The following is a 21,929-nucleotide window of genomic DNA, read 5'->3' as shown; positions in this document are numbered from 1 at the left end:
GCTTTCTGTGGTGACTCTGTGGCCCCATTTGGGTTTTTTGGGTGGAGATGCTGGTGGGGGGATGGTCTGCCCATCTTACAGATGAGGCAACTGAGGACTTGCCCAGGAAGTGTGAGGTTGCATTTAAACAAGCAGGGGAGCCTTCCAGACTCCAGGCCCACTCTGGGCCCAGGGATCACCTTAGCTGGTGGCTGTTCCACTGAGGCCCAGGACACCCCAACCCTCCTGTGGGAGGGGGCCCTGGGCCAAAGTGAAGAGGAGATGCCCCGACCCCTCCAAGAAAAAGCAGCAGGCGACTCACCAGAGTGCTTGTTTTATTGGATACATGGATTGAGGAGTCACATGGGGGGTGAACAGGCAGACAGACAACAGCAGGAGCAAAGGGGGCGGGGGACCCTCGGGCCATGCTGTCCCCCCTCCCCCAGGCAAAGCCGGAGAGGGTAGGGTGGGCTGGGGAATCACTCGAGGCCCCTCCTTTCCCTGATGGTCATTCCTGGGTCCATCCCAGGCCCCTCCTCCCCGGGAGTCCTGGCCAGGGAGTGGCATCCCAAGCACAGAGACTGCTGGGGGCCAAAAGCAACAGGCCCCCCCCCACCTTCCTGGCCTGGGCGGGGCAGCAGGCCAGGGGCCACCCCTGGCTGGGATGGCGGACACCTGGGGCACTGAGAGCCACAGCCGGGCGAGGGGCCGGGGGAGACAGGTGTGGGGCCGGGGGGACACGGGGTGCAGGCCGGGGGAGACAGTGCGGGGCAAGCATTACTTGGGTCAGTGTGAAGCGCACGGGGGAGGGAGGGAAGGAGGAGAAAGGCAGAATCTGGGCCCAGTGGGCTCCAGGGAGGGGAGGGCCGAGCTCGGTGGGCAGGGGAGGGCCGAGCTTGGTGGGGGTCTCCTCCCTGGCCTCTCGCCTCGGGCTGGGCAGGTCCAGGAGCTTGGCGGCAGGAAGGGATCTGTCTCGGGGCATTGGCCATGGCCCGGACTCCAGCCCTGGGCAGCCAGCCGAGGCGAGGAGGGGTCAAAGGCCTACCCCCTAGCCCAGCACCTTTGACCCCTCCCAGCCGGCCACCCTCGGAACAGACGCACGGGAAGGCCTGGCTGCTGCCCCTGGGCCAGATCCGCGGCCCGGAACATACCGAGAACATACAACATCTATGTAAACATATATACATGCATGCCCAGGGCGGCACCGAGAGACACTGAGAGCCCCTGCCCCTCCCCCCACAGACATTCTGGGCAGTTTTCCTTTAAGGCTTTCTAGGACTCCATCACTTGCTGCCCCCCCCACCCCCTCCCACCCCAGGCAGGGCACCCGGGGCAGGTCTGGTGAAGCACTGGGGTGGGCTGGGCTGGGCCTGGGGCCGCACGTGGTCTTGCAGCCACCCTCCTGCCAGCCCCCTCCCAAAGCAGAGCCCAGAGGGAGGGCTGGCAGGGCTATGGCCGCCCGGCCCCAGGAGCTCCCGCCAGGCACAGCTAACAGCCTGGTTCCGGTGCAAAGGCCGGTGGGACGCCCGAGGCCGGGAAGGGCGAGAGTGAGAAATGCTGCTCCAGCAGTAGGTGGGGACCAAATAATGCAGATGGGTTAAAAAAAAAAAAAGGCCACAGCTGTGAGGGGGAGGGGGCCACAGGCTGGGGTCAGCCTGGGAGGGCGGGGCTGCTGAGCCTGCCCTCCTCCCAGGACCCCCCTCCTGGAGGCCCCAGATCCACCAAACGCCCGCAGCCCAGCCCGGGAAGGGACCTGTCACCTCTATTCCAAAGTCGCCCCCCCAGCCCAGCCCCCCCAAAGTAAAAATGCTAGTAAGTACTATAGGGTAATATCAGAAACATTTCTATACATAATTCTCTCAACTTCCTTCAGTCGCCTTCTGGTCACTCGGTGCCAGTCTGGGGGCGCCCCCTCCTCTCCCGCCCGCCCCTCCCAGCAGCCCCAGAGGCACGGCCCCTCAGTACACGGAGCTGTTCCGGATGCCGCAACACAGGACCATGCTGAGGATCATCTCGAAAATCTGCAAAGGGAGGGGGCGCATTAGAGGGGGGCCCGGCCCCATCACGGCCCCCCCTCCTTGGCTCCTCCAGCACGGTCCCCAGAAATGCCCTCTGACCCCGAGGCCGGCCCGGGCCAAGCCCGCTCCAAACGCAGCCCGGGTCACTTGGGGCTCGGCACTCACCATGATGACGGCCACCACGATGGCGGCGATGCCGATCAGGTACAGCTTCCCCGAGAAGAGCTCGTCGATCTTCTGGTGACAGTTTGCCTGCAGGAGAGCAGAGGGGACCCGGTCACAAGAGAGGAGGGAGAGGATGGGGCGAGGGAATGGGCCGAGGGGAGCGGGCCCAGCCTCTGGGAGCCAGAAGCTGCAAACGGGAAGGAAGCACCCAGACCCAGAGAGAGCAGTGCAGAGGCCCAGATGGGTGCACCCACGGGGGAGGAGAGCCAGTGAGAGGAAGGGGCTCCTGGGCAGAGCAGGGGGCGCAACCCACGCGGAGATCCCAGGCACAGGCCCCGCTGGGCAGCGCCCTGGCCGCCCCGCCCCTAGCCTGGATCCCCACCTGCCTGGGACCTCACCTTGAAGGGGACGGTGAAGACGTTGCTCCCGCTGGGGCAGAGGTCACTGTTGGAGGCTGCTGTGATCAAGGAGGTAAAGGAGTCGGAGCCGCAGCAACCCAGCTAGAAGAGAGGACGGAAGTGGCCCCGGAGTCCCTGGCCCGGCCAACAGAAGCCCCGCCCCCTGATGGGCACCGTGGCCACACCATCCCCTCCAACACCCTCCACCCTCCCTCTCCTGCCCCCTCCCCCTTCCCTGGGGTTGCCCCTTTATCCCTTTCCCCATCCCCCCACCTCCCCCAGTCCTCACCGTCTCATGGAAGGACTTCACCACGGTCTTGGCGTTGCCCGAGTTGCTCTCCATCACGGCCTTCTGCAGCGCCTGGTCATAGAACTGCTTCACGTCCTTGGCGATCTGGGGAGACAGGGGGCGGTGGCAGCCGGGTGGGGCCCGTGGGGGGGCCGGCGGGTGGTGGGGAGGGCCAGCGGGCTGCGCACGGGACAGGGCCCGGGCCTGGCAGACACCCCTGGAGCTGGGAAGCCCGACCTCGGGCCGATAAAGTGCGATAAAGTGACCGTGCTCGCAACCTCGCTTCCAGGTTTGTGATTAAGGGAACCAGAGACCACGGCCAAGGTCACACAGCTCTGACTGGCAGCTACAGCCAATGGGGGCGGGTGGGGGTGGAGCATGGGGCTCTGGGAGGGGGAGGCGGGCACCCTATTTCAGGAGCCCCCAACACTGACGGGCCAATTGGCACACGTGCCCTCTCCTGAACCCCGTCCTGTCGGCTCCCGATGCCCCACAGCCGCCCGGCCTCGGCGCACCCGAGCCAGCCTCCTTGGGGGGGCCGAGTGTTGGAATCCTTACAAAGTGTTAACTCATTAGAGTTGATAGAGACAATAGTTATGGAGCTTAGCCTGGTTCAGTGTGATTGATCTGATCCTATGAGGAGAAGTTATAGGCCAGAACCTGAAACAAGGCACTAAGGGGGATTGAGGAGACAATGGTTAAATCTAGTTTAGCACTGATTTAATCCTACAACAAATAATGGTTTCCCAGTGATATGATCATGGGTGTGTACTCAGTGTACAGCATATAAGCAAGAAGTTCTCAGGGCCAAGGAGCACTCTGGGAGACACAGAAGCCCACAAGCCCACTCTGGGAGGCGGACACAGATTCATTCCATACTCCACCTTTGTGCCGGCTGGAGGAGGGGCTCCTTCGCAGGGAGCAAGGGACTGAAGCTCAAGACTTTGAAGGACATGATAAAGGACTGGATTTTAACACCTGGCTGCATTTGGGGTGATTATTACTTGGAACCGAAAACTAAGGCTGCCTCCAGAGAACCTCCCCAAGAAACCTGCTCCCAGAGAGAACAATCATATATTATAGAAAAAGAAGAGAACGCCACAGCCAGGGATCCCAAAACCTCGGGAGGATGGAGGGTTTCCAGCCCCACCCTGCCCGGCAGGGGCTCATACCCCAGACGGCCCCGGGCCCTGCCCTGCCCCACAGCTTTGCCCCCAAAGCAGGAGCCAGTAGCTGAGATTTACAAAAGGAAGAACCTTCCCTGGGCCGGGCAGGGGGTAAAGGAGGGAGAATCGAGAGATCTGACGGGCCCCCTCCCCAAAGTCCTCCCCTGAGGAGGCCCCATCTGGGGCGGGCCGGCCACCCTCTGCCCGGAGCCCACCGGGGATACCCTCGCTGCCGCCAGACTCAGGGGCTGCCAGGATGGCCCCAAGGCCCTCATGGGTTTGATAGCCGGCCCGCCCAGCCTTCTACCCAGCGGGGGCCCCCCAGCCTCAGCCCAGCTCCTTAACCCGAACCCCGAGGGCTGGGCCCCGGGCCGACCCCCCAGCTTACCTTGTCCCGGTTGACGAAGCCCCAGATGCCAGCGGCCACCTCACAGGCAAACAGGATCACCAGGCAGGTGAAAAACTGTGCGAAGGAGGAGGGAGGGGTCACATGAGCCCTGGCTGGGGGGAGGGGGGGAGGAAGGGGCGGGGGGAGGAGGAGGTGGGGGGTGGCAGGGATCAGGCTCCCCAAGCTGCCTAGTGACTATCCCCAAGTTGGGGGGCTGGTTCCCCTTGGAAGGGGGAGGGTCTGCACTGAATGAGCCCTGGGGTCAGCGCTGCTGATCTGGCCCCTCACAGGGCCATCCACCTGCCGGTCTGACAGGAGGACTTGGGTTCAGAGACCCTGGAGGCAGGGGCAGCCTTGGGCGGGAGCTGCTGGTGAAATCCAGAGGCTGATGAATCCCACGACCCGGCTCAGTGGGACCACCCCCCCACCCCCCCCCCCACCCCCCTGGCTGTCTAGCCCTGACTGGCCAGGTGTGGCCGGCCTCATTGGGGTCACAGCAGCCCCTCCCTCCCAGGATGGGGGGAAGAGGAGGACGCCTGAGGGGGTGCTCGGCCCTGGCTCCTCCCCCTGTCCCCGCTTCCTGCCCATGCCAGGCTCGCTCTCCCAGCACCCCCCAGCTGACCCCAATGGTGAGCGGGTCCCACCAAGATCTGCCGAGGGCCGGGGGCGCCCCACGCCTTCCCAGGTCCGGCCGTTCCTCCTCTGGGGGTCTTCCTTAGGCGGCGCCCACACCTGCCCGCCTGCTCCCGCCAGCCGGGGCCCGACCGCGCCCCAGGGGCCCGGCTCTGTGCCTGCGGGTGGGGCCCCCGGACAGTCCTGGGCCCCATGGTCCTGGGCACGCCCAGGGACGGGAAGCGGGTCCTGGGCACACCCAGGGACGGGAAGCGGGTCCTGGGCCTCCTCGGGGGTTGGGCAGGGTCCATGCAGGGAGGCGGGCGTTCCTCCGTGGGAGGCGGCTGGCCCCTTACCGTGCCCAGCAAGCATTGGGACTCCTGGATGGCTCCATAGCAGCCGAGGAAGCCCACGAACATCATCACGGCGCCCACGGCGATCAGGATGTAGATGCCTGGCAGGGGGCGTACGGGCAGAGACGTGAGCTGGATCCCCCAGGGCTCCCCCAGACCCCACCGGGATCCCAGAAACCCCGGAGCCCCAGCTCTGTCCTGATCCATCAGCTCAGGGATGGATCCTCATAGAGCAACACGAGGAGCCGGGGGACTGCCAGAGAGCAGCATGGGGCGGGCTGGAGGGCCCGCCCAAAGGCCCCGGGGCAGGATGGCAGGCCCACACCTCGGGAGCCTGCCCCGAGGGGTCTCGGCCACGATCTCAATCGGCCTCTTTGGCCCGTGGCCCGCCTTGGGACTCAAACCCGCACTCCATGGCCTCCCAGGCAGAACGAGGGGCCCGCCGGCCTGTCTTGCCCATAAGCGGGCCAGGACTACCTGCGGCTCTTGCCTGGCCCAGTTTGCTCTTAGACATGCCAGGCGACGGTGAAGGGGGGAAGGGGACCCCCGCTGGGGAGGCTCCGCCAAAGACCCCTCAGTACAGAGGAAGTGCGCTGGGACGGCCCAAAGGCGGCGGGCACGGCCCACCCCCCAGCCCCCGCCTCCCTCAGTCTCTCTCTTTTAAAAATAACTAATGGAACGGGCTGGCAAGCCTCTGGTTGCCATGACGATGCCCCAAAATCACAGCACCGAACTCTCCCAGGGTGGTCAGATGCTCTCTGGGCCGGGGGAGGGGGAGGGAGGAGGCGGGAGGCCCCAGAGACTGGGGGGAAGGGCCTGCCCCCCCAGGGCTCCCGCTCAGTCTGCATCAGGGGCAAGAGGGACCCAAAATAGCCCGTCTGGCCCCACGACGCTTCCTGTTCCCAGTGCCACTGAGAGCACAGCGTGGGCCAGAATGGGGGGGCGGTCCCCTGCCCCTCCTCCCCAGCCCCCCCACCCGCATCTTCCTCATCTGGCCCCTGAGAAGGCTAGACCGGCCCTGCAGAAAAGGGGGTCTCAGACCCAGCACCTCCCCAAGGGAGAAGGATTGGTGGGATCAGCAGGGGAGGGGGGACCAAAGGGGGAAACTGAGGCCGGGAGAGCTTTCAAGGTAGTTACAGGGAATGGGGATGGGGGTGGGGCGGGGAAGGGGACAGAGGAACTCCACAGGGAAGGCAGAGGGGGAGGGCACCAAGTGGGGGGCAGAGCTGGAGCAAAGGCTCAATGGTGGGGGCACAGACCATGCTCAGGGGCCAGGGGCTCTCGCACCGTTAGCTGGGGGATATGGGGGAGCATAACAAGAGCAGAGGCAGGGTGACCCTCAACACTGAGTGTGAGGAAAAGGAGGGGAGGCAGGGAGGCGCCACGGGAGAATCCAGAGAAGGTGGACAGAGCTGAGAGACAGAGAGAGAGAGAGACAGAGAGAGAGAGATACAAAGACAAAGACAGAGAGAAACAGAACAAGAGACAGACAGAGAGAGAGACAGAGAGACAGATAACAAGAAAGACAGCAAGAAAGAAATAGAGATAGACAGGCGACAGATGGAGAGAGACAGAGACAAAGACAAGGAGAAAGAGACAGATGGAGAGAGAACAAGAGAGAGACAGAGACAGAGAAACAGATAGGGAGAAGGAAGACAGAAACAGGCCAACCCGCATTCAGATCCTGCCTCAGATATTCACTGCAGGACTGTGGCCAACTCACTTCCCTTGTGCCTCAGTTTCCTCCTCTAGGTCCAGGCCGGGGGTCCCCTGAGAAAAAGACAGGGGAGCAGGGGCCCCCGTTGCTCTTCCCCCAGAGCCAGGGCTCTCCCCCGAAAGCTCTCCAGGCCGGCACAATGCAGCCATTGTCCTTCGGACACCAGGGCCTCCCCAGCTGTGGGGAAGTGGAGCTGGGCTGCAGGCTCCCGGGCCCTGCCCCCCCCAACCTTGCTGTTCCACGAGGCCGGGGACCCCTCCACAGCTCAGCTCTGAAGAGGACTCGCCAAAGGCCCAGCTCCCCCCCACCCCCACCCCCCGGAGGGCCAGCCTGCTTGGCCCCAGGGCTCACAGGGGCAGGGCGTCCGGTCGGACATTCCCCCCAGAGGCCCACAGAAGGCTTGGCAAGGGGCAAGGCCCAGGGAGGGGCTCCTGGGGTGCTGTGGCCACCCTTGGGACCCGGGAAGTCCCTGACCTCTCTGGCCAGCTCCGAGGCCCCTCCCAAGGCTGCCCTGGCCAGGCCCCGGCTCCCTCTGCAGGACGGCTTCCGCTGCCCTCGGGTGGCTGGGGGACCTGGCGCTGGGGCTGATGGAAGGAGGGGCTCTGAGCCTTGTGGCCCCCTGCCGGCGCCCCTGCCTCTCCAGGGCACGCCCCAGGGCCTGGGCGCCCGGCCTGGTCTGCCTGCTGCATTCGGGGGACACAACTGCCTTCTGCTGCACCACAGCCATGAGGAGAAAGTGGGGGCTCCTCTCAAGGACAAACAGCCCGGGGGGCCCCCCCCATCCAGCCCCCCATCTGACCTAGGGGAGGACGGTGGGTGGGTTGCTCTAAGGTCACACAGCCAATGAGCACTGGGATCGGGCACTCCCAGAGAAAGGCATTGGGGAAGGGCCCCCGCTGCATCCCCCAGGCTGAGCATGCTGGGGGCCAGAGCAAGGACTGACCAGAGGGGCTCTGCCTCCCAGAACCCACTGTCCCTTCCAGCATCCTCTCTGTTCCCCAGCAGCCTCTCTGCTCCCCCTCCCCCCAACAGCCGCTCTCCTGGAGCAGCCAAGAAGCCAAATAAGGCTTTGGGAGAGAGAAGGCCAGGGAGGCCTCCGCGGCTCAGTCCCGGCTCCTCCCTCGGGGCCGGGCCCAGCTGCCTCTCTCCCTCTCTGCAGCGACCCAGCCTGGGCAGGGTCCGAGCCGGCTCCAGGGGGCTCCCGAGGGGACCCAGCTGCCAGGCCGGGGGCTCCCACAAACCCCCCATCACACAGATGGGAAAACGGAGACCCGCCAATGAGAGGCAGGCAGGCCCTCCCACCCCCGCGGGACCCCACTTACCCACGTAGAAGGTGCTGGGGGCCGGCTTGTCATCGAGATTCAGGTGCAGGATGCTGGTGGTCTGGGAGTCATGGCGGAGCCAGAGGGCCACGCCGAGGATGACGCCCCCGGCCAGCTGTGGACGGAGAGAAACCACAAGTGATTCTGGGAAAGGGGGACGGCTCCTCAAAGCCCAGCCCTGCCCCCGGTGCGCACACCCCGCCATATGCGCCAGCCCCCTAGGAGCGGCCGGATGCTGCCCCGGAAGGGCCGAGACCCTCGGCCAGGGCCCACCCCCCGAGATGGCTGTGGTCTTCCGACCCCCCCAGAACTGGGCCTGTGGAGCAGACTTTGGGTCTGAAGGCCAGCTGACAGGAGGGCACCCTGCAGGAGGGGCCACCTTAAAAGAATAGCTTCTGGGGGTCATCGGGCGGCACGTGGAGGAGCGTCGAATGCCAGAGGAAGACCGAGGGGCAGGGGCCCCACACCAGCCCGTCAGAATAGATCTTGGACCAGTGCTGGCCTGGCCCGAGCCTCTCTGGGGCCCTGGGGAGGACCAGGGCACAGCGAGTCATTGCTGTGACTACATCCCCAGAAACGGCCCCCGGGGGCCGCTCCGAGGCCGGTGCTCCCTGGGGAGCACTCACACACTCACATGTCACAGACAAGCTGGAGACTCCCCTCCCCACCCCCACCTGCTGAGACCTGGGCCCACTGGGGCCTCTCCCTCCCCCCACCCCAATTTATCCTCCCTCTCCCTCTGTCTGGGCTCCTTCCCTTTGACAGACAGACATGGCCGGCTCCCACCGACCTCCCAGACCCTCCCTCTACCCCGCCATGACCACTGTCCTCCTAGACCTCTCCGGCCCCCACCACAGGGCCCCCAACCACAGGAACCCCACTCTCCCCTTCTGACGCTTCTGAACCCCTTACCACACCTTCCCACCCCATCATTCGACCAAACTCCTCTCCAAAGTGACCAGTTTTCTCACTCTCGTCCTCCTTGACCTCTTGGGGGCCCCCTCCCCAACCCTCTCTTCTCTGAGTATTCTGGGCTCTCCCCAAAAGGCTCCCTCCCGGCCCCCTCCTCCTTCTTCCATCACTCCTCTGCCTCCTTGGCAGGACCCTCCTCCCTCTGACCCTAAGGGTCTCCTGCCCATCATGGCCCCTCCCCCTCCCGGGCAAGCGGTGGGCAGCCGGACGACCCCAATCTCCCGCCCCGGCCCTTGGCTCTGCCTTCGGTGGAGAGAAGGCCGAGGGGGTGGGCCCCGAAGGCCAGACCGAGTCCCTGGACGCGGCAGCGCCGAGAGGCCCGCCCTCCCCTCATGGGCCCCTGGGAGCCGCCCGATACAGTTACAACCCCAGCAGTTACAGTTACTAAGCTTCCTTCCCCTAAGCCGGGCTGATCAGGCCCCTCCAAGGTTGTGTCACAGAACACTCGCCGTTTACTGGAGCAACCGCAGCCCCGGGATCTCAGCTGTGCTGGGCCGGGCCAGAGCCTCTGCTGGTCCTGCCCCTCCCCCACTGGTTTCCCCCACACACATCGGTCCTGTCCCTCCAAGTGTCTGTAGCCCCAAGCCTGGCACACAGTAGGTGCTTAATCAGTGCTTAGTGACGACCAGATTGCTTTTGCCTTTCCCTTCTTTGCTATCATGGTCCCAATTTGTGGTCGTATTCCATAAGGCGTCGCATCCGACTGGTTCACTTCAAAATGGGCACCAGTTTTATCAGACGGGCACAGGGGGGCCCGAAAAGGACCCGCCTTGGGCCTGCACTCTCTGTGCAAGGACATTTAGGGCTCCATTCAACCTCTGCTCTGAGATGGGATGATTCTGGGGTCCTGGAGGCCCTCGGGCCAAAGAGAAGGGATATTCTGGTGGCCGAGCCAGTCCTGACAGGCTTCTCTGTCTCTCTCTGTCTCTGTTTGTCTCTTTTTCTGTCTCTGTCTCTCCATCTCTGTGTCTTTTTCTGTCTCTTTCTGTCTCTTTCTCTGTGTCTCTGCCCCTCTCCAGCCCCTCCAGCTTGGGGCGGGCCTGGCAGCTCATTCAGAGGCATGAAGCGGGCATGAAGAGGGCACCCCCCCCCCCCCCCCCGCTGCGAGGAGCCTGACGGGAGTAAACAGGTGGCCTCCCCGGGGCCCAGCTTCCTCTGGGAACCACCTGCTTTGTTTGGGGACAAGCCCCGCCCCCGAGTTCTCTTCTGAAAATCTAAGCTCCTGGTTCTCCGCGGGTAGAGCTGAGCCCTCGAGGGGCCTCCCAGGTATCCCCGGGGCCGTCCGAAGCCGAGGGGGCACCCGGCCCGCCCCTCACGGAGCAAGGTTCTACTTTTGCTTCCGAGTACGTCTGAGCTCCGGTGCTCCCCGAATCCCAGCCCCCCAGGAAAACTGAAGGGGGGAGGGGGCCTGAACGTGCTCCCTACACACATGGGGACAGGGGCTCTTCCAAGGGAGCGGCCCCTTTACCATGTCTTCCCTCACAAGGTCGCGGCGGGTCTCTCTCTCCAAAGATAATTATCCCCATTTTCCAGAGGGAGAAGCTGAGGAGCTCAGGTGGAGAGTGAGCCTCCCGGCAGGCAGGCTCTGACCAGAGAAAAGCGGCAAGGGGGGGAAGCAGAAGGGAAACCTCAGCAAGTGAGCCCAAGGGGCGGCGCCTGGGCGGAACCAGGGGTGGGCCGGGAGCCCGGGGCCAGGGCGGGAGCGCAGATGGAGGCCCCTGGCCGGCCTGTCCAGGCCACAAGCAGTCCCTGTCCTCCCCGGGGACCAAAGGGCCTTAGTGCAGGGAGGCAGGTCACCTCGGCCGCGGGAGCCAAGCGGGGTCAGCGGCCCTGGCCGGCATCAGCCTCTGGGCCCAGAGCCGGGCTGGCGGGCGGCAGCGCCGGGCTTGGCCCCAAGGGGGCGCTGGGCCCGGAGCCAGGGCTGATGGACGCGGCTCCCGGGATGGACGCGCCTCTGACGGGAGCCCGGGCCGGGCAGGTGCTGGGCACCGAGGGCACCCATTCATGGGCACCGGGGCGGGGGGGCCTGGGGGCAAGGCTGGGCTCAGGCCTCTGGCAGGAGTCACAGAGACAGAAAAGCAGAGATGGAGGCAGGGCGTGAGTGTGTGCGATTGTGAGTGTGTGTGAGTGTGTGTGCGATTGTGAGTGTGTGTGAGTGTGTGACCCCGCCCCCCAGGAGGCCTTCCTTTCCGGGGCTCAGGAGCCCCCATTCCCCCTGCCCAGGAGCCCCTGCTCCGTTTCCCAGGTGACAAATGGGCACTTTCAGTTTCTGTTCCAAGGATTAAATCAGAAAAATGAAACAAACCCGAAAGCCCAGAGCTCTGGGCAGGGAGGCAGGGAAGGGAGGCTTCTGTGATCTGGGCCTGGAAAAGAACATTTTGTTCTTTGCCCGCCTCCCCCCCCCCCCCCCAGTGGAGGATCCTTGGGAGCAGGGAGCAGCTCTGCAAGGAGAGAGGAGATTAATCACCCAATTAATGAGGAAGGGGGAGGGGTGCCCAGGCACTTTCTGGCCAGGAATCTTAGGGCTGCTGGGCAGAGGCGGGAGGGACAAGGGGTCAGGGTTAGGCTCCCAAACGGAAGACTGAGTAACCCAGAGAGGAAAAGTCTGTGAAAAACGGAGGCTCCCAAGGCTCCCGACTCTCCGGCCACAGCACCAGGGAGTCAGGGAACCGCTGGCTTTGGGTCTCGGGCTCCGGCCCAAGGTTCCTGGTGACCGCTTGGGTATCTTTTGATCTCTCTGACCTTAGTTTGGGCTTAGTTTGTCCATCTTTAAAATGGGTGCCATTCTGCAGAGGCTGCTGTGGGGCTCCAGCCCCAAAGCGGCTCCTGTGGGTGCCGGGGAAAGCAGAGGGCAAAAGCGGTTCCAGCCGCCGCGGCCATAATCTCGTCCTCCAGAGGGCGAAGGAAGAAGTCCACGCTGGGCCTGTGTCCCCCCCAGAGAGGACGGGCCGCTGGGAGCCTGCGAGGGGAGGGACCTCTCCCTCCCGGGGACGGGGATGGCCAAGGAGGGGAGAGCTGGGCCGTCCGCCCCGGATCTCGAGGAAGGGCCGGACCCCGAGCGACCCTGGCCATGGCCCGTGCACTCGAGGTTATTTTCCGATACACATTGCTTTCTGAACCGTGTTGGGAGAAAAAAAATCAGAAAAAAAGGAAAAACGGGGTGGGGGGGGCGGGAGAAAGGCAGAGAAAAGGAGGGAACCTCCAGCAAATCCGGCAAATTTCTGGGTCCAAATGGCATTTTCTATCTAAAGCTTATTGGGATTGCGGGCGATGCCTTGTTCAGTTAAATATAATAAACCCTATTTACAAATATAAGAGCCTTCTCAGCTGTCCCCCTCCCTGCCAGAAGCGGGGGGGGCACTGGGCCCCTGGGGGGCGGTTTGCTGATCCCCGCTCCTGTGGGCAGTCTGTCGGCAACAAGGAGAAACATCAGGAACTGTCCCAGGAGACGAATGTGGCCACACAGGGAGCTCCCCATCCTCTTGTAGAGAACGGACCCAAAGAACCAAGAGCACAGAACGGACCCAAAGCCAGAGCCAGGAGCACAGAACGGACCCAAAGAACCAAGAGCACCGAATGGACCCAAAGCCAGAGCCAGGAGCACAGAACGGACCCAAAGCCAGAGCCAGGATCAGAGAACGGACCCAAAGCCAGAGCCAGGAGCACAGAACGGACCCAAAGCCAGAGCCAGGAGCACAGAATGGACCCAAAGAACCAAGAGCACAGAACGGACCCAAAGCCAGAGCCAGGAGCAGAGAAGGATGTCCTGGGTCAGCCATGGGCCCTGGGGCACCAGCAGCTAGCAGACCCTCCCTCAGAGTCGTGCCTCCACTATCTCTACATTGGGCAGCATGGACCGCGGGAGCTCTGCAGGTAACGCTGCCCGGCCTGGAAGCAACGGCGGGTGGGGCTGCCGAGCCCCCGTCGGTGACGTCCCAGAGCGGGAGCGGCCGAAGGCTGAGAGGGACAAACACTCGAGGTCCGAGGGGACCGGCCCGGCCGGCTCACACCTGGCAAAGTAAGTGCAGCCCGTGAGCGCGCCACCCCAGGCCCCCAGTGCCACATCTCTCGTGGGAGAGACCCTCGGCCGCAGAACTGGCGGATACCGAACAAAGGACCGAGAAGAAGACGCCCGAGGCAGCTTCTGCATGTCCAGTGGAGACAGTCGGTCCTGACTGAGCCCCTGACACGCCGGGAGGGAGAGGAGGAAAGGCTGGACAAGGGAGCCAGGATGGGAGGGGGGATGGGCTCCTCATGGGGGCCCCAGAGCAGTGGCAGTTGCTCCGGGGGGTGGGGGTCACACAGAGTCTGGGTCTGGAGCAGGCAACCCTCCCGGTCTCTGCAGAAGAAACCCAAGCGGTCACTCCCTCCCATGTCCGGCCCTAAGGCCTGAGAGGAAGTCGGGGAGGGCTCGGCTCTGCTTGAGGAAGGCTTCCCTGAGTTCCTGAGGTGGGGGGGAAGGAGCCCTGCAGCCGGCCTGAACTGGACACAGAGGAGGGGAAGTGGGGGGGAGGGGCTCAGGGGAAGTGGGCCAGGGGATCTCTGCAGGACCTGGAGTGAGAGGGGGGAGATCTCTGCAGGGCCTGGGGGGGGGGGGGGGGGCGGGGGGGGGGCGGGGGGGGGGGGGGGGGGGGGGGGGGGGCGCGCGGGGCCGGGGGGGGGGGGGGGGGGGGGGCGGAGAATCTCTGCAGGGCCAGGTACCCAGCCAGGCCCTGGGGTGACAAAGCTGGCTGGGGTCCTGGTCCCTAGAATCCACCCCCAATTCCCCAGGGGCCATGATGAAGATTGAAGCTTAAGAACAACTGCTCCCCCCCACCCACTGCCAGGGGCGCAGGAGTTCTATTAGAGCTGGGAGTCGGGGCTATTTGAAGCCTCCACAACATACAATAAGCTGCTCCCAGGTCCCCCTCCCTCCCAAGGATGGATTCAAGAAGACAAATGGAGAAGGGCGTGGGGGGGGGGCAGAGGGAGAGCCCCTGCCGCCTCTGGGCAGCCAGAGCCTACCCAGAAGCCCCCCAAGATGGGCCTGGCAGATGGGGCAGCCTTCTCTGAAGGGGGGGGGGGCGGAATGGCCGTGAGGTCACACCACCCAGAGCCGGCTGTGGGGATGGGACCTCAGAGAACAGAAGCCTCAAGGAGGCCGAGCATAGACTCCCTGCCATTGGGAAGCATCCCCCTGTTCTCCATTCAAAGGAACATGGCGCATCCCACCAGGACCTCCCCGGGACCTCCAGCACCGTCCGATGCCCACCGGCTAGCAGACCCTCCCTCAGAGTCCTGCCTCCATCATCTCTACACTGGGCAGCCGGACCCCGGGAGCTCGGCAGGTAACGCTGCCCGGCCTGGAAGCAACGGCGGGTGGGGCTGCCGAGCCCCGGTCCTGACGTCCCAGAGCGGGAGCGGCCACAAGGATGCTCTTGGGGACAGTGGGGGTGGGGGACATGAGTCCAGATCTCCTTGGATGGCAGAACTCAAATAGCAAAGCATCAATGCTGGGGCCTCCCAGGGGCGCCCCAAGGTTCCCTGACCGGCCCTTCCTGCTTCACACTCACCAGCACCTCAGAAAAAGGGAGCCCCAGACCCAAGGAGCCCCAGACCCAAGGAGCCCCAGGCCCAAGGAGCCCCAGGCCCAAGGAGCCCCAGGCCCAGGCTCAAGAAGTCCTACACCCAGGACCCCCAGGCCCAAGGAGCCCCAGGCCCAGGCTCAAGAAGTCCTACACCCAGGAGCCCCAGGCCCAAGGAGTCCTACACCCAGGACCCCCAGGCCCAAGGAGCCCCAGGCCCAGGCCCAAGGAGTCCTACACCCAAGGAGCCCCAGGCCTAAAGAGCCCCAGGCCCAAGGAGGCCCAGGCCCAATGAGTCCCAGGCCCAAGGAGTCCTACACCCAGGAGCCCCAGGCCCAAGGAGCCCCAGGCCCAATCTGCCGAGTAAGACTCAATGCAAAGTCTGGCTCCTGGGCTCAAGGAATGAATTTCCTCAGGGTATATTTCAAAGCGGATGCGGGGCAGGCGGGGCTGAGAGACAATGGTTGTTTAGGTCAGAGCTGAGCAGTTCTGGGGTTCAGTGCATGTCCTCGGTACTTACTAGAGTCCACAAAATTCACACTTGATAAGAGACCATATATAAGGCCAGGAAGGAGGCGGCAGCTCCGCTCCAAGGGCAGACTGAAAGGCCTCCAGAAAACAAGCCCAGCCCCAAGTGAAGGAGACAAGACTCTGAAAGAGGCAATAAGGGATCGGACTCTGACCGCTGGTGCATTTGGGGCCGTTACTGAACTGAAACGAAGGCTGCTCCCAGAGACCCCAAGAAACCTGCTCCCAGTGAACGTTACATTTTAGGGCTGGGCAGCAGCTTGGGGGGCAGGAAGCCGGGATCGGGCTGGGGCGGGCAGTGTGGCCACGGCCTCCCCGTGTCCGGGCCACATCCAGCCTCCCATCCTGGCCGGGCCCAAAGCCCTGCGGGCCACAGCTCGGGAAGGCCGCTCGGGGACCCAGAGAGTCCCGAAAGGGTGGGGGAAACATGGAGGGCGTTCCTCTCAGCCCGGGAGAGGGGGGGGTGCTGATCTTCAAGCACTGGAGGCCCCCAAGATTGGGAGCAGTTTAAATGTCCTTCGGCCGTGGCTTTCCTCCATGACAGGAGTCGGGAAGGGGTCCTCAGCCCCTCCCAAGGGGGGGGGGGTGGAGGCAGCATGGGCCGGGAACAAGGGGACCCCCTCCTGAGCTGGGGAGCAGTGGCTGGCCCGAGGCATCCTGCCCTTCTGGAGCTCTGGGACCTCCGAGGGCATCTGGCCAGCTGACTCATGCTACAGATGAGGCAGGTCCAGGAAAGGGACCGGCCCAAGGCCCCCAGAGCTGGTCACAAGCTCTGGGCCTCCAAATCCTATGTTCTCCCCTCCCCCCGTGGCCCGGCCAGCTTCCTCTCAAAGGTGGGTGTGGGGGAGGGCGCTGGCAACATGCGTCATCCTCCCATTTCCACAGACAGAAATAAAAAAGGGGCCCCGGGCGTGAGACCATGGGGGCCCTGCCGGGTTTGGGGGCCCTGCCGGATTCGGGGGCCCTGCCGGGGTTGGGGCAGAAGGGCACATGACATCTGGAGGCCCCGGTGTCCCCACCAGGACAACCAGGGGAGGTGAATGGTTTCAATTTCACTGGGAGTCCTGCCAAGGGCCACGCCCCGCCCCAAGGATTGTTCCAGGTGGGCCCCCTCGGGGCACAGCATCCCCCCTGGGGCCCCGGGGCTCAGCAGGTGATGAGGGGTTGGTTCCAATCCCAGCTGTGCTGGAGGCCTGCTCGCTCCCCAAACACCCACGTCAGTTCTGCTCTCACTTCCTCCAGGAAGCTTTCTTAGACTCACTACCCCAGACACCCCAAATGCCCTTCCTGACCCCGCCCGGGGTCGTCTTGCTGGGGTGGGGCCAGTGTCCCTACCAGGGAGGAGGCGAGGCCCGAAGGAAGGGAGGGGGCTCCTCTACCCTCTCCCATGGGTCCCATGGGTCCCATGGGTCTGAAGACCCACTAACCCTTCCCAGCCTCCCCTGCCCTCAACACGGGGCCCAGAGTGAGGGATTCTGGGCCAGCCTCAGCGCCAGGGCCCAAGAACTCAGCCCTAGGGCTCGGCCCTGATCCCGCCCCCCTCCCTGCACCTGGCCGGCCCTCTCCCCTAGAAACGCCCCCTCAGAATCCGAAGCTTTGGCGCAAAAAGGGGAAACCAAGGGTGTGAAGGCAGACGGGCCCAGCTCCTGGCCTTCTGTGTTCGGAGAAGAACTGATGCAGTCCCCACAAAACTGGGGGAGACCCAAGAAGGGGGAATCACCTGGGGCTGGGCAGGAGGAAAGCCCCCCCAAGCTTTCTGTGCAGCCTGGCCCAGCCAGACAGCCCAGGAAGAAACTAGCTAAGGAGGCCGGAAATCCCCTGCCCGGCCCCGGGTGCGGGCCAGGTGGGCGGGGCCTTTCCCCAGCCTCCCGGGAGGGGGCCGGGGCTGCTGGGGGCCAGCTCCCAGCCCATAGTGCTAGCTGACCAACCAGCATCGCGGGGATCGGGCAGGCGGCCTGGGCCTGGCCCACTGCCACCCGACAGACGGAGCCTTCCCAGGCCAAGGGAAGCCTCCTGGGGAGGGCAATGTCGGGAAACTGATCCCAGGCTCCAGCAACCAGTTCCACGGGACCTTTCAGCAAGAGGCCCACCTCCAAGCGAGGGCCCGCCCCAGGCCGGGACGGGGGACCCAGAAATGAGTGGGGAGGCTGCCCCTCCCTGGGTGGCAGTGACCCGACGAGCCCTAGCCGGAGACCCAGGCTCTCCACAGGGCTGACCCGGAGCCGCCCCCCACCCCCCGCCTCAGCCTTCGGTCCCGAGCAGGAAGGTGCCAACGAGAGGAGGTGGCAAGCGAGCTCGAAGGTGGGCCTGTTTATCTGCCCGGCCACCTGCCCTTCCCGAGGGCGCTGGCCCAACCGTCATGGCCATGGCCCGGGAGCCCCTGCCCCCGCTGTGGCTCCCCTCCCCCCAAGCCACCAAGCTCCAAGCAGCCCGCAGGTCGGGGTTTGAGGTCCGGCACATCCCCTCTGCAGGCTTCTCCCCTGGGGTCCCGCATCTGTACCAGCAAGTGTGGGCCAGAAGGTAGACGGAGCGTCCCCGGTTAAGAGAGGCCCCGAGACTCAAAGCAGACTACATTTCCCGTCCCCTGCTCTTAGGGGCCACTGAGATGCCTGCAGGCCACAAGGCGTGCCAGGGCCCTCCAGCTCTGTGCCCCAGGCCTCCTGCCCCAGGGCTTCCCTGCCACGAAGCCCAACAACTCAGCTGAGACACAGTCAAGCAAGGGGTCCCCGCAAGGGGCTCGCTTCTTGGTGCCCCACCCCCTCCAGGCCCAGAAGTGCGGCTCCTTCCTCAAGCTGGACCTTCCCTGATCACTCCAGGAGGAGAGGAAGGCGGGGTTCATACCCTCCGTGGCCATTGGAAGAGGGAAGTGACTTGAGAAAGGAAGAGGACTCTGATTATCTCACATGCGGGGAGCCGAGACCACAGACGGGCAGACGTCCCACGCCTGTCTCGGGCCGCGCCACGGTCACAGCTGGCACTAGACTCCAACACCCCTGCACCAGCCACGGGCGAGCCGGCTCCTTACTGCCCGGGCCCCGGCTGCCAGGTGAGGGCTCCACTGTTTGCCCACCCCGGGCGGCTGGCAGGGAAGCTGTCCAAGGGATAGCTGGGCATCGGTGTCCAGCAGCAGGGCTGGAGCCCAGGCGCCCCTGGGCCACAGAGGGACTTCCAGGCAGCCCCGTCCCGGCTCCATCCCGGACCTGCCGAGCCTGCCCCACTCGGCTCAGCCCCAGCTACCCCAGATGCCCTCTGGAAGGGGTGCAAAGGGATAAGACGGCAGCGTTCCCCGGGACATGAGGCGGGGGGGAAGGAACAGGCCCACAAGTGGGACAGTCCCGCCTCCCTCTGCCCCCAGCCTGCCCCCAAATTAAGCCACAGAACCTGAGAATGACAGGAAACCCAAGCGCAACACCCCGCCCCCTCCCAGCAGAGCCACAGGAAAACAAAACAGAATGCCAGGAGGAGGAAAAGCCCGAGGGGCCCCAGCAGGTAACTCCCGCCCCAGGGGGGCAACCAGAGGAGCAGCCCCTCCAGGGGGTGCAGAGCAGAGCAGGGCGCGGGCACAGCCCGAGCCCTCAGCAACACTGAGCGGGAGGGGGCATAGGAGAGCACAGCCCCTGAGAGGAAGAGGGCACAAGATGGCACAGCCCCTGAGAGGAAGAGGGCACAAGAAGGCACAGCCACTGAGAGGAAGAGGGCACAAGAAGGCACAGCCACTGAGGGCAAGAGAGCACAAGAGGGCACAGCCCCTGAAAGAGGGCACAAGATGGCACAGCCACTGAGGGGAAGGGGGAACAGGAGGGCACAGCCACTGAGGGGAAGGGGGAACAGGAGGGCACAGCCACTGAGGGCAAGAGGGCACAAGATGGCACAGCCCCTGAGAGAAAGAGGGCACAAGATGGCACAGCCCCTGAGAGGAAGGGGGAACAGGAGGGCACAGCCACTGAGGGCAAGAGGGCATAGCCACTGAGAGGAAGATGGTATAAGAGGGCACAGCCCCTGAGAAGGAGCATAGGAGGGCACAGCTCCTGAACTGGAGAGAGCATTGGAGGGCACGTGGAGGCCTGGATTCAAATCCTTCAGAGACATAGGCTTCAGGACCATTTGCTCACTAGTAAAAAGTTAGAGGGGGCTCTTTCCCTCCCCAGCAACTAAGAGCAGGCAGGTCACAGGCTCTGTGACCTCGGGGAGGCCCGAATGGCGAACCAGCCGCCAGCACCGTTAGCGTAAGTCCCCGATATGTGTGCGCAACCCCCCCCCCACACACACACACACACATACACACTCAGGCCAGGCCCCTCCCAGGGCCCTTCACCCTTGGAGAGAAATGGGAAGATTACACAGAACTCGGCGGCCTTCAGGGCCAGGATCCTGGCAGGCAGGACAGGGTGGCAGGGGGCAGGGCCCACGTGCCCGTCCCGGGCACACCGACTTGTTTGCTCACCCTTAGAAGGCAGCTGGAACCCAGCGGGGCTACAGGGTTGAGCTGCCCCGGCCCCAGGAAATGCTCATGGAGGAGGGGGGTCTTTCCTGTCCCAGGCCCCTTTCCCTCCTCCCTTGTGGCTTTAACAAACATCCCCCCAGTCCCTTCCTGCCAAATTCTGGTGCACATGTGTGAGTGTGTGAAAGTGTGTGTCTGTGTGTGTGTGTGAGTGTGTGTGTGAGAGTGTGAGAGAGAGCCTTGGGGCCGGGGTGAGCCCACGAGGGCAGCTGAAGAAGCCCAAGGGGCGCCCCCTCCCCTGGCAGGCCCAGGACCTCGCATAGGAGCTGTCCAGCGCCCCCCTCCCCCCCTCCCCTCCCTGGAAGAGGGCACAAGCCTGGCCCCCTTCCTGACACAGGCCCCTCTGAAGGGCTGGGAGGAGAAGGGGGACAGGGTGAGCCTGGGCTGGGCTGGGCGGGCCCCAAGGGGAATGCAGGGGCCAGAGCCCTGCTTCTTGGCTCCACTGGGGCCAGCCCTGAGATGGGGGGAGAGGGTTGCAGGGCCCCCTCCCCACCGCGACCTTGCCTGGTCTCAGATGAGTGAGAAGCCCTCTACCGGCTCTCCCAGGGGGGGTCCCAAGTCCTCCTCCTGCTCCCAGAGGCCGGAAGCTACACAGGCGCGGAAGGGGGGGTGAGGAGGGGCTCCCCCAGTTCCCCCCCAGCTGCCCGGAGAGCCTGGGAGGGGCCCAGGACCCCCATCTGAACACCCCCCAAAGCTTCCGCGGGGAGCAGCCAGATTCGGAGGCTCCCCAGCAGCAGCTGCGTGGGATCCGGGAGCTGCGGCTCCCGCCTCCGGGCCGCTCCCCCCTCCCTCCCCCCCACCGGGCGCTCCCCCACCGCCGGGCCTCCAGCAGCCACGCAGGCCGAGGAAGGAAGGACGGACAGACAGACAGACAGACAGACGCTCACAGGTGGTTGGACAACTTCACCTCAAGGCCGCCGGGGACGCCCCGCCCTGGGGCTGAGCTGGGGGCGGGGGGCGGCGGTGGGGGGGGGGCTTCCCTGGCAAACCGCCCCCGCCCGAGGACGCCCGCGGAAGCAGCTCCATTGTCTGTGCCCCCCCCCCCATATCCCCACGTATGGCCTGCACACCCTGCATACCCCACACTCACGCGCTCTCACGTAGGCGACGGCGGGCGCAGGCAGCGACCCTCCCCAAGGCCAAGGGCGGCCGGCCGGCCCGTGGGGCCTCTACCCCCCGCCCCCGCCCCCGCCCTTCTGATCGCCGCCCCCCGAGGCCGGCCCGCGGCCCCCACTCACCCAGAAGACGAAATTGAAGACGAAGAGCAGGTATTTGATGCACTTGGTGCAGCCCTCCACCCCCATGGCGGCGGCGGCGGCGGCGGCGGGGACGGGGCCGGAGCGGGGCGGGCGGGCGGGGCGCGGCGCGGCCGGACGCGGGAGCCGCGGCAGGCGGGGGCCCGGAGCTCGGGAGAGGCTGGGGGGGCGCTCGGGGGGCGCGCTGGCTGCTCGGCCTCGCTGGCCTCCCACACTCCGCAGAAGCCGCCGCCGCGCTCGCTGAGCTCACCGCTCTGGCTCGCCCCTGCCCGACTCTCAGTGGCCACCCTCCTCCCCCGCCCCCGCCCCGCCCTCCCGGGACAGGCACCGCCCCCGCCCCCACCCCCAGCCCTCCGGCGCCCCTCCCCCTCGGCCAGCGGCTCGGCGTCCGGCCTGCGGGGGCAGGGCCGGGGAGAAGGGCGGGCGGCGGCCCGAGGGGCGCCCGCGCCCCCCTGGCCCGGACTGGACCGTGTCCCCCTTTCCCTTCCCCGCAGCGGGCCCGGGCCTGGGGCGCCGGCGTCCCGGCCGAGCTCCGGACCGGCAGACGGAGGCCGGAGGGGCCCGGCGCGGCGCTGTCCGAGATAAGGCCGGGGAAACCCCGGCGGGTCCCCAATCACTGCAGCCCGCGGTGGGGCGGAAGGGATTACCCAGGCGGGGGCCGGCCGCGGGGCCGGGGCCGGGGGCCGCAGGGGAGGCCTCTC

General features: G+C 65.3%; 1 protein-coding gene across 1 annotated transcript; it reads right to left on the bottom strand.

Moving 5' to 3' along the window:
- Positions 1-297: 297 nt before the first annotated feature.
- CD81 (CD81 molecule) lies at positions 298-21,505 on the bottom strand. The gene is made up of 8 exons (XM_031942568.1): positions 21,211-21,505; positions 8,408-8,522; positions 5,372-5,469; positions 4,404-4,478; positions 2,850-2,954; positions 2,561-2,662; positions 2,163-2,249; positions 298-2,000 (listed from the first exon to the last, which is right to left on the bottom strand). The coding sequence occupies exons 1-8, from the start codon at positions 21,274-21,276 to the stop codon at positions 1,938-1,940; spliced, it is 711 nt and encodes a 236-aa protein (XP_031798428.1). The 5' UTR covers positions 21,277-21,505; the 3' UTR covers positions 298-1,937.
- Between the last annotated feature and the right edge of the window lie 424 nt (positions 21,506-21,929).

The sequence above is a fragment of the Sarcophilus harrisii genome, chromosome 6 (genome assembly GCF_902635505.1).
Source record: "Sarcophilus harrisii chromosome 6, mSarHar1.11, whole genome shotgun sequence".
Taxonomy (NCBI): domain Eukaryota; kingdom Metazoa; phylum Chordata; class Mammalia; order Dasyuromorphia; family Dasyuridae; genus Sarcophilus; species Sarcophilus harrisii.
This window is presented reverse-complemented; position numbering and strand designations above follow the sequence as displayed.

What these genes read in the sequence shown, in the direction of transcription:
- CD81 (XM_031942568.1), bottom strand. Translation starts at nt 21,276, where the DNA reads ATGGGGGTGGAGGGCTGCACCAAGTGCATCAAATACCTGCTCTTCGTC. An exon ending in CCCAATGCTTGCTGGGCACG is followed by an intron (nt 4,479 to 5,371) that starts GTAAGGGGCCAG and finishes TCCTTCGCACAG; the next exon opens with TTTTTCACCTGCCTGGTGAT. An exon ending in GCTTCGTCAACCGGGACAAG is followed by an intron (nt 2,955 to 4,403) that starts GTAAGCTGGGGG and finishes CTGTCTCCCCAG; the next exon opens with ATCGCCAAGGACGTGAAGCA.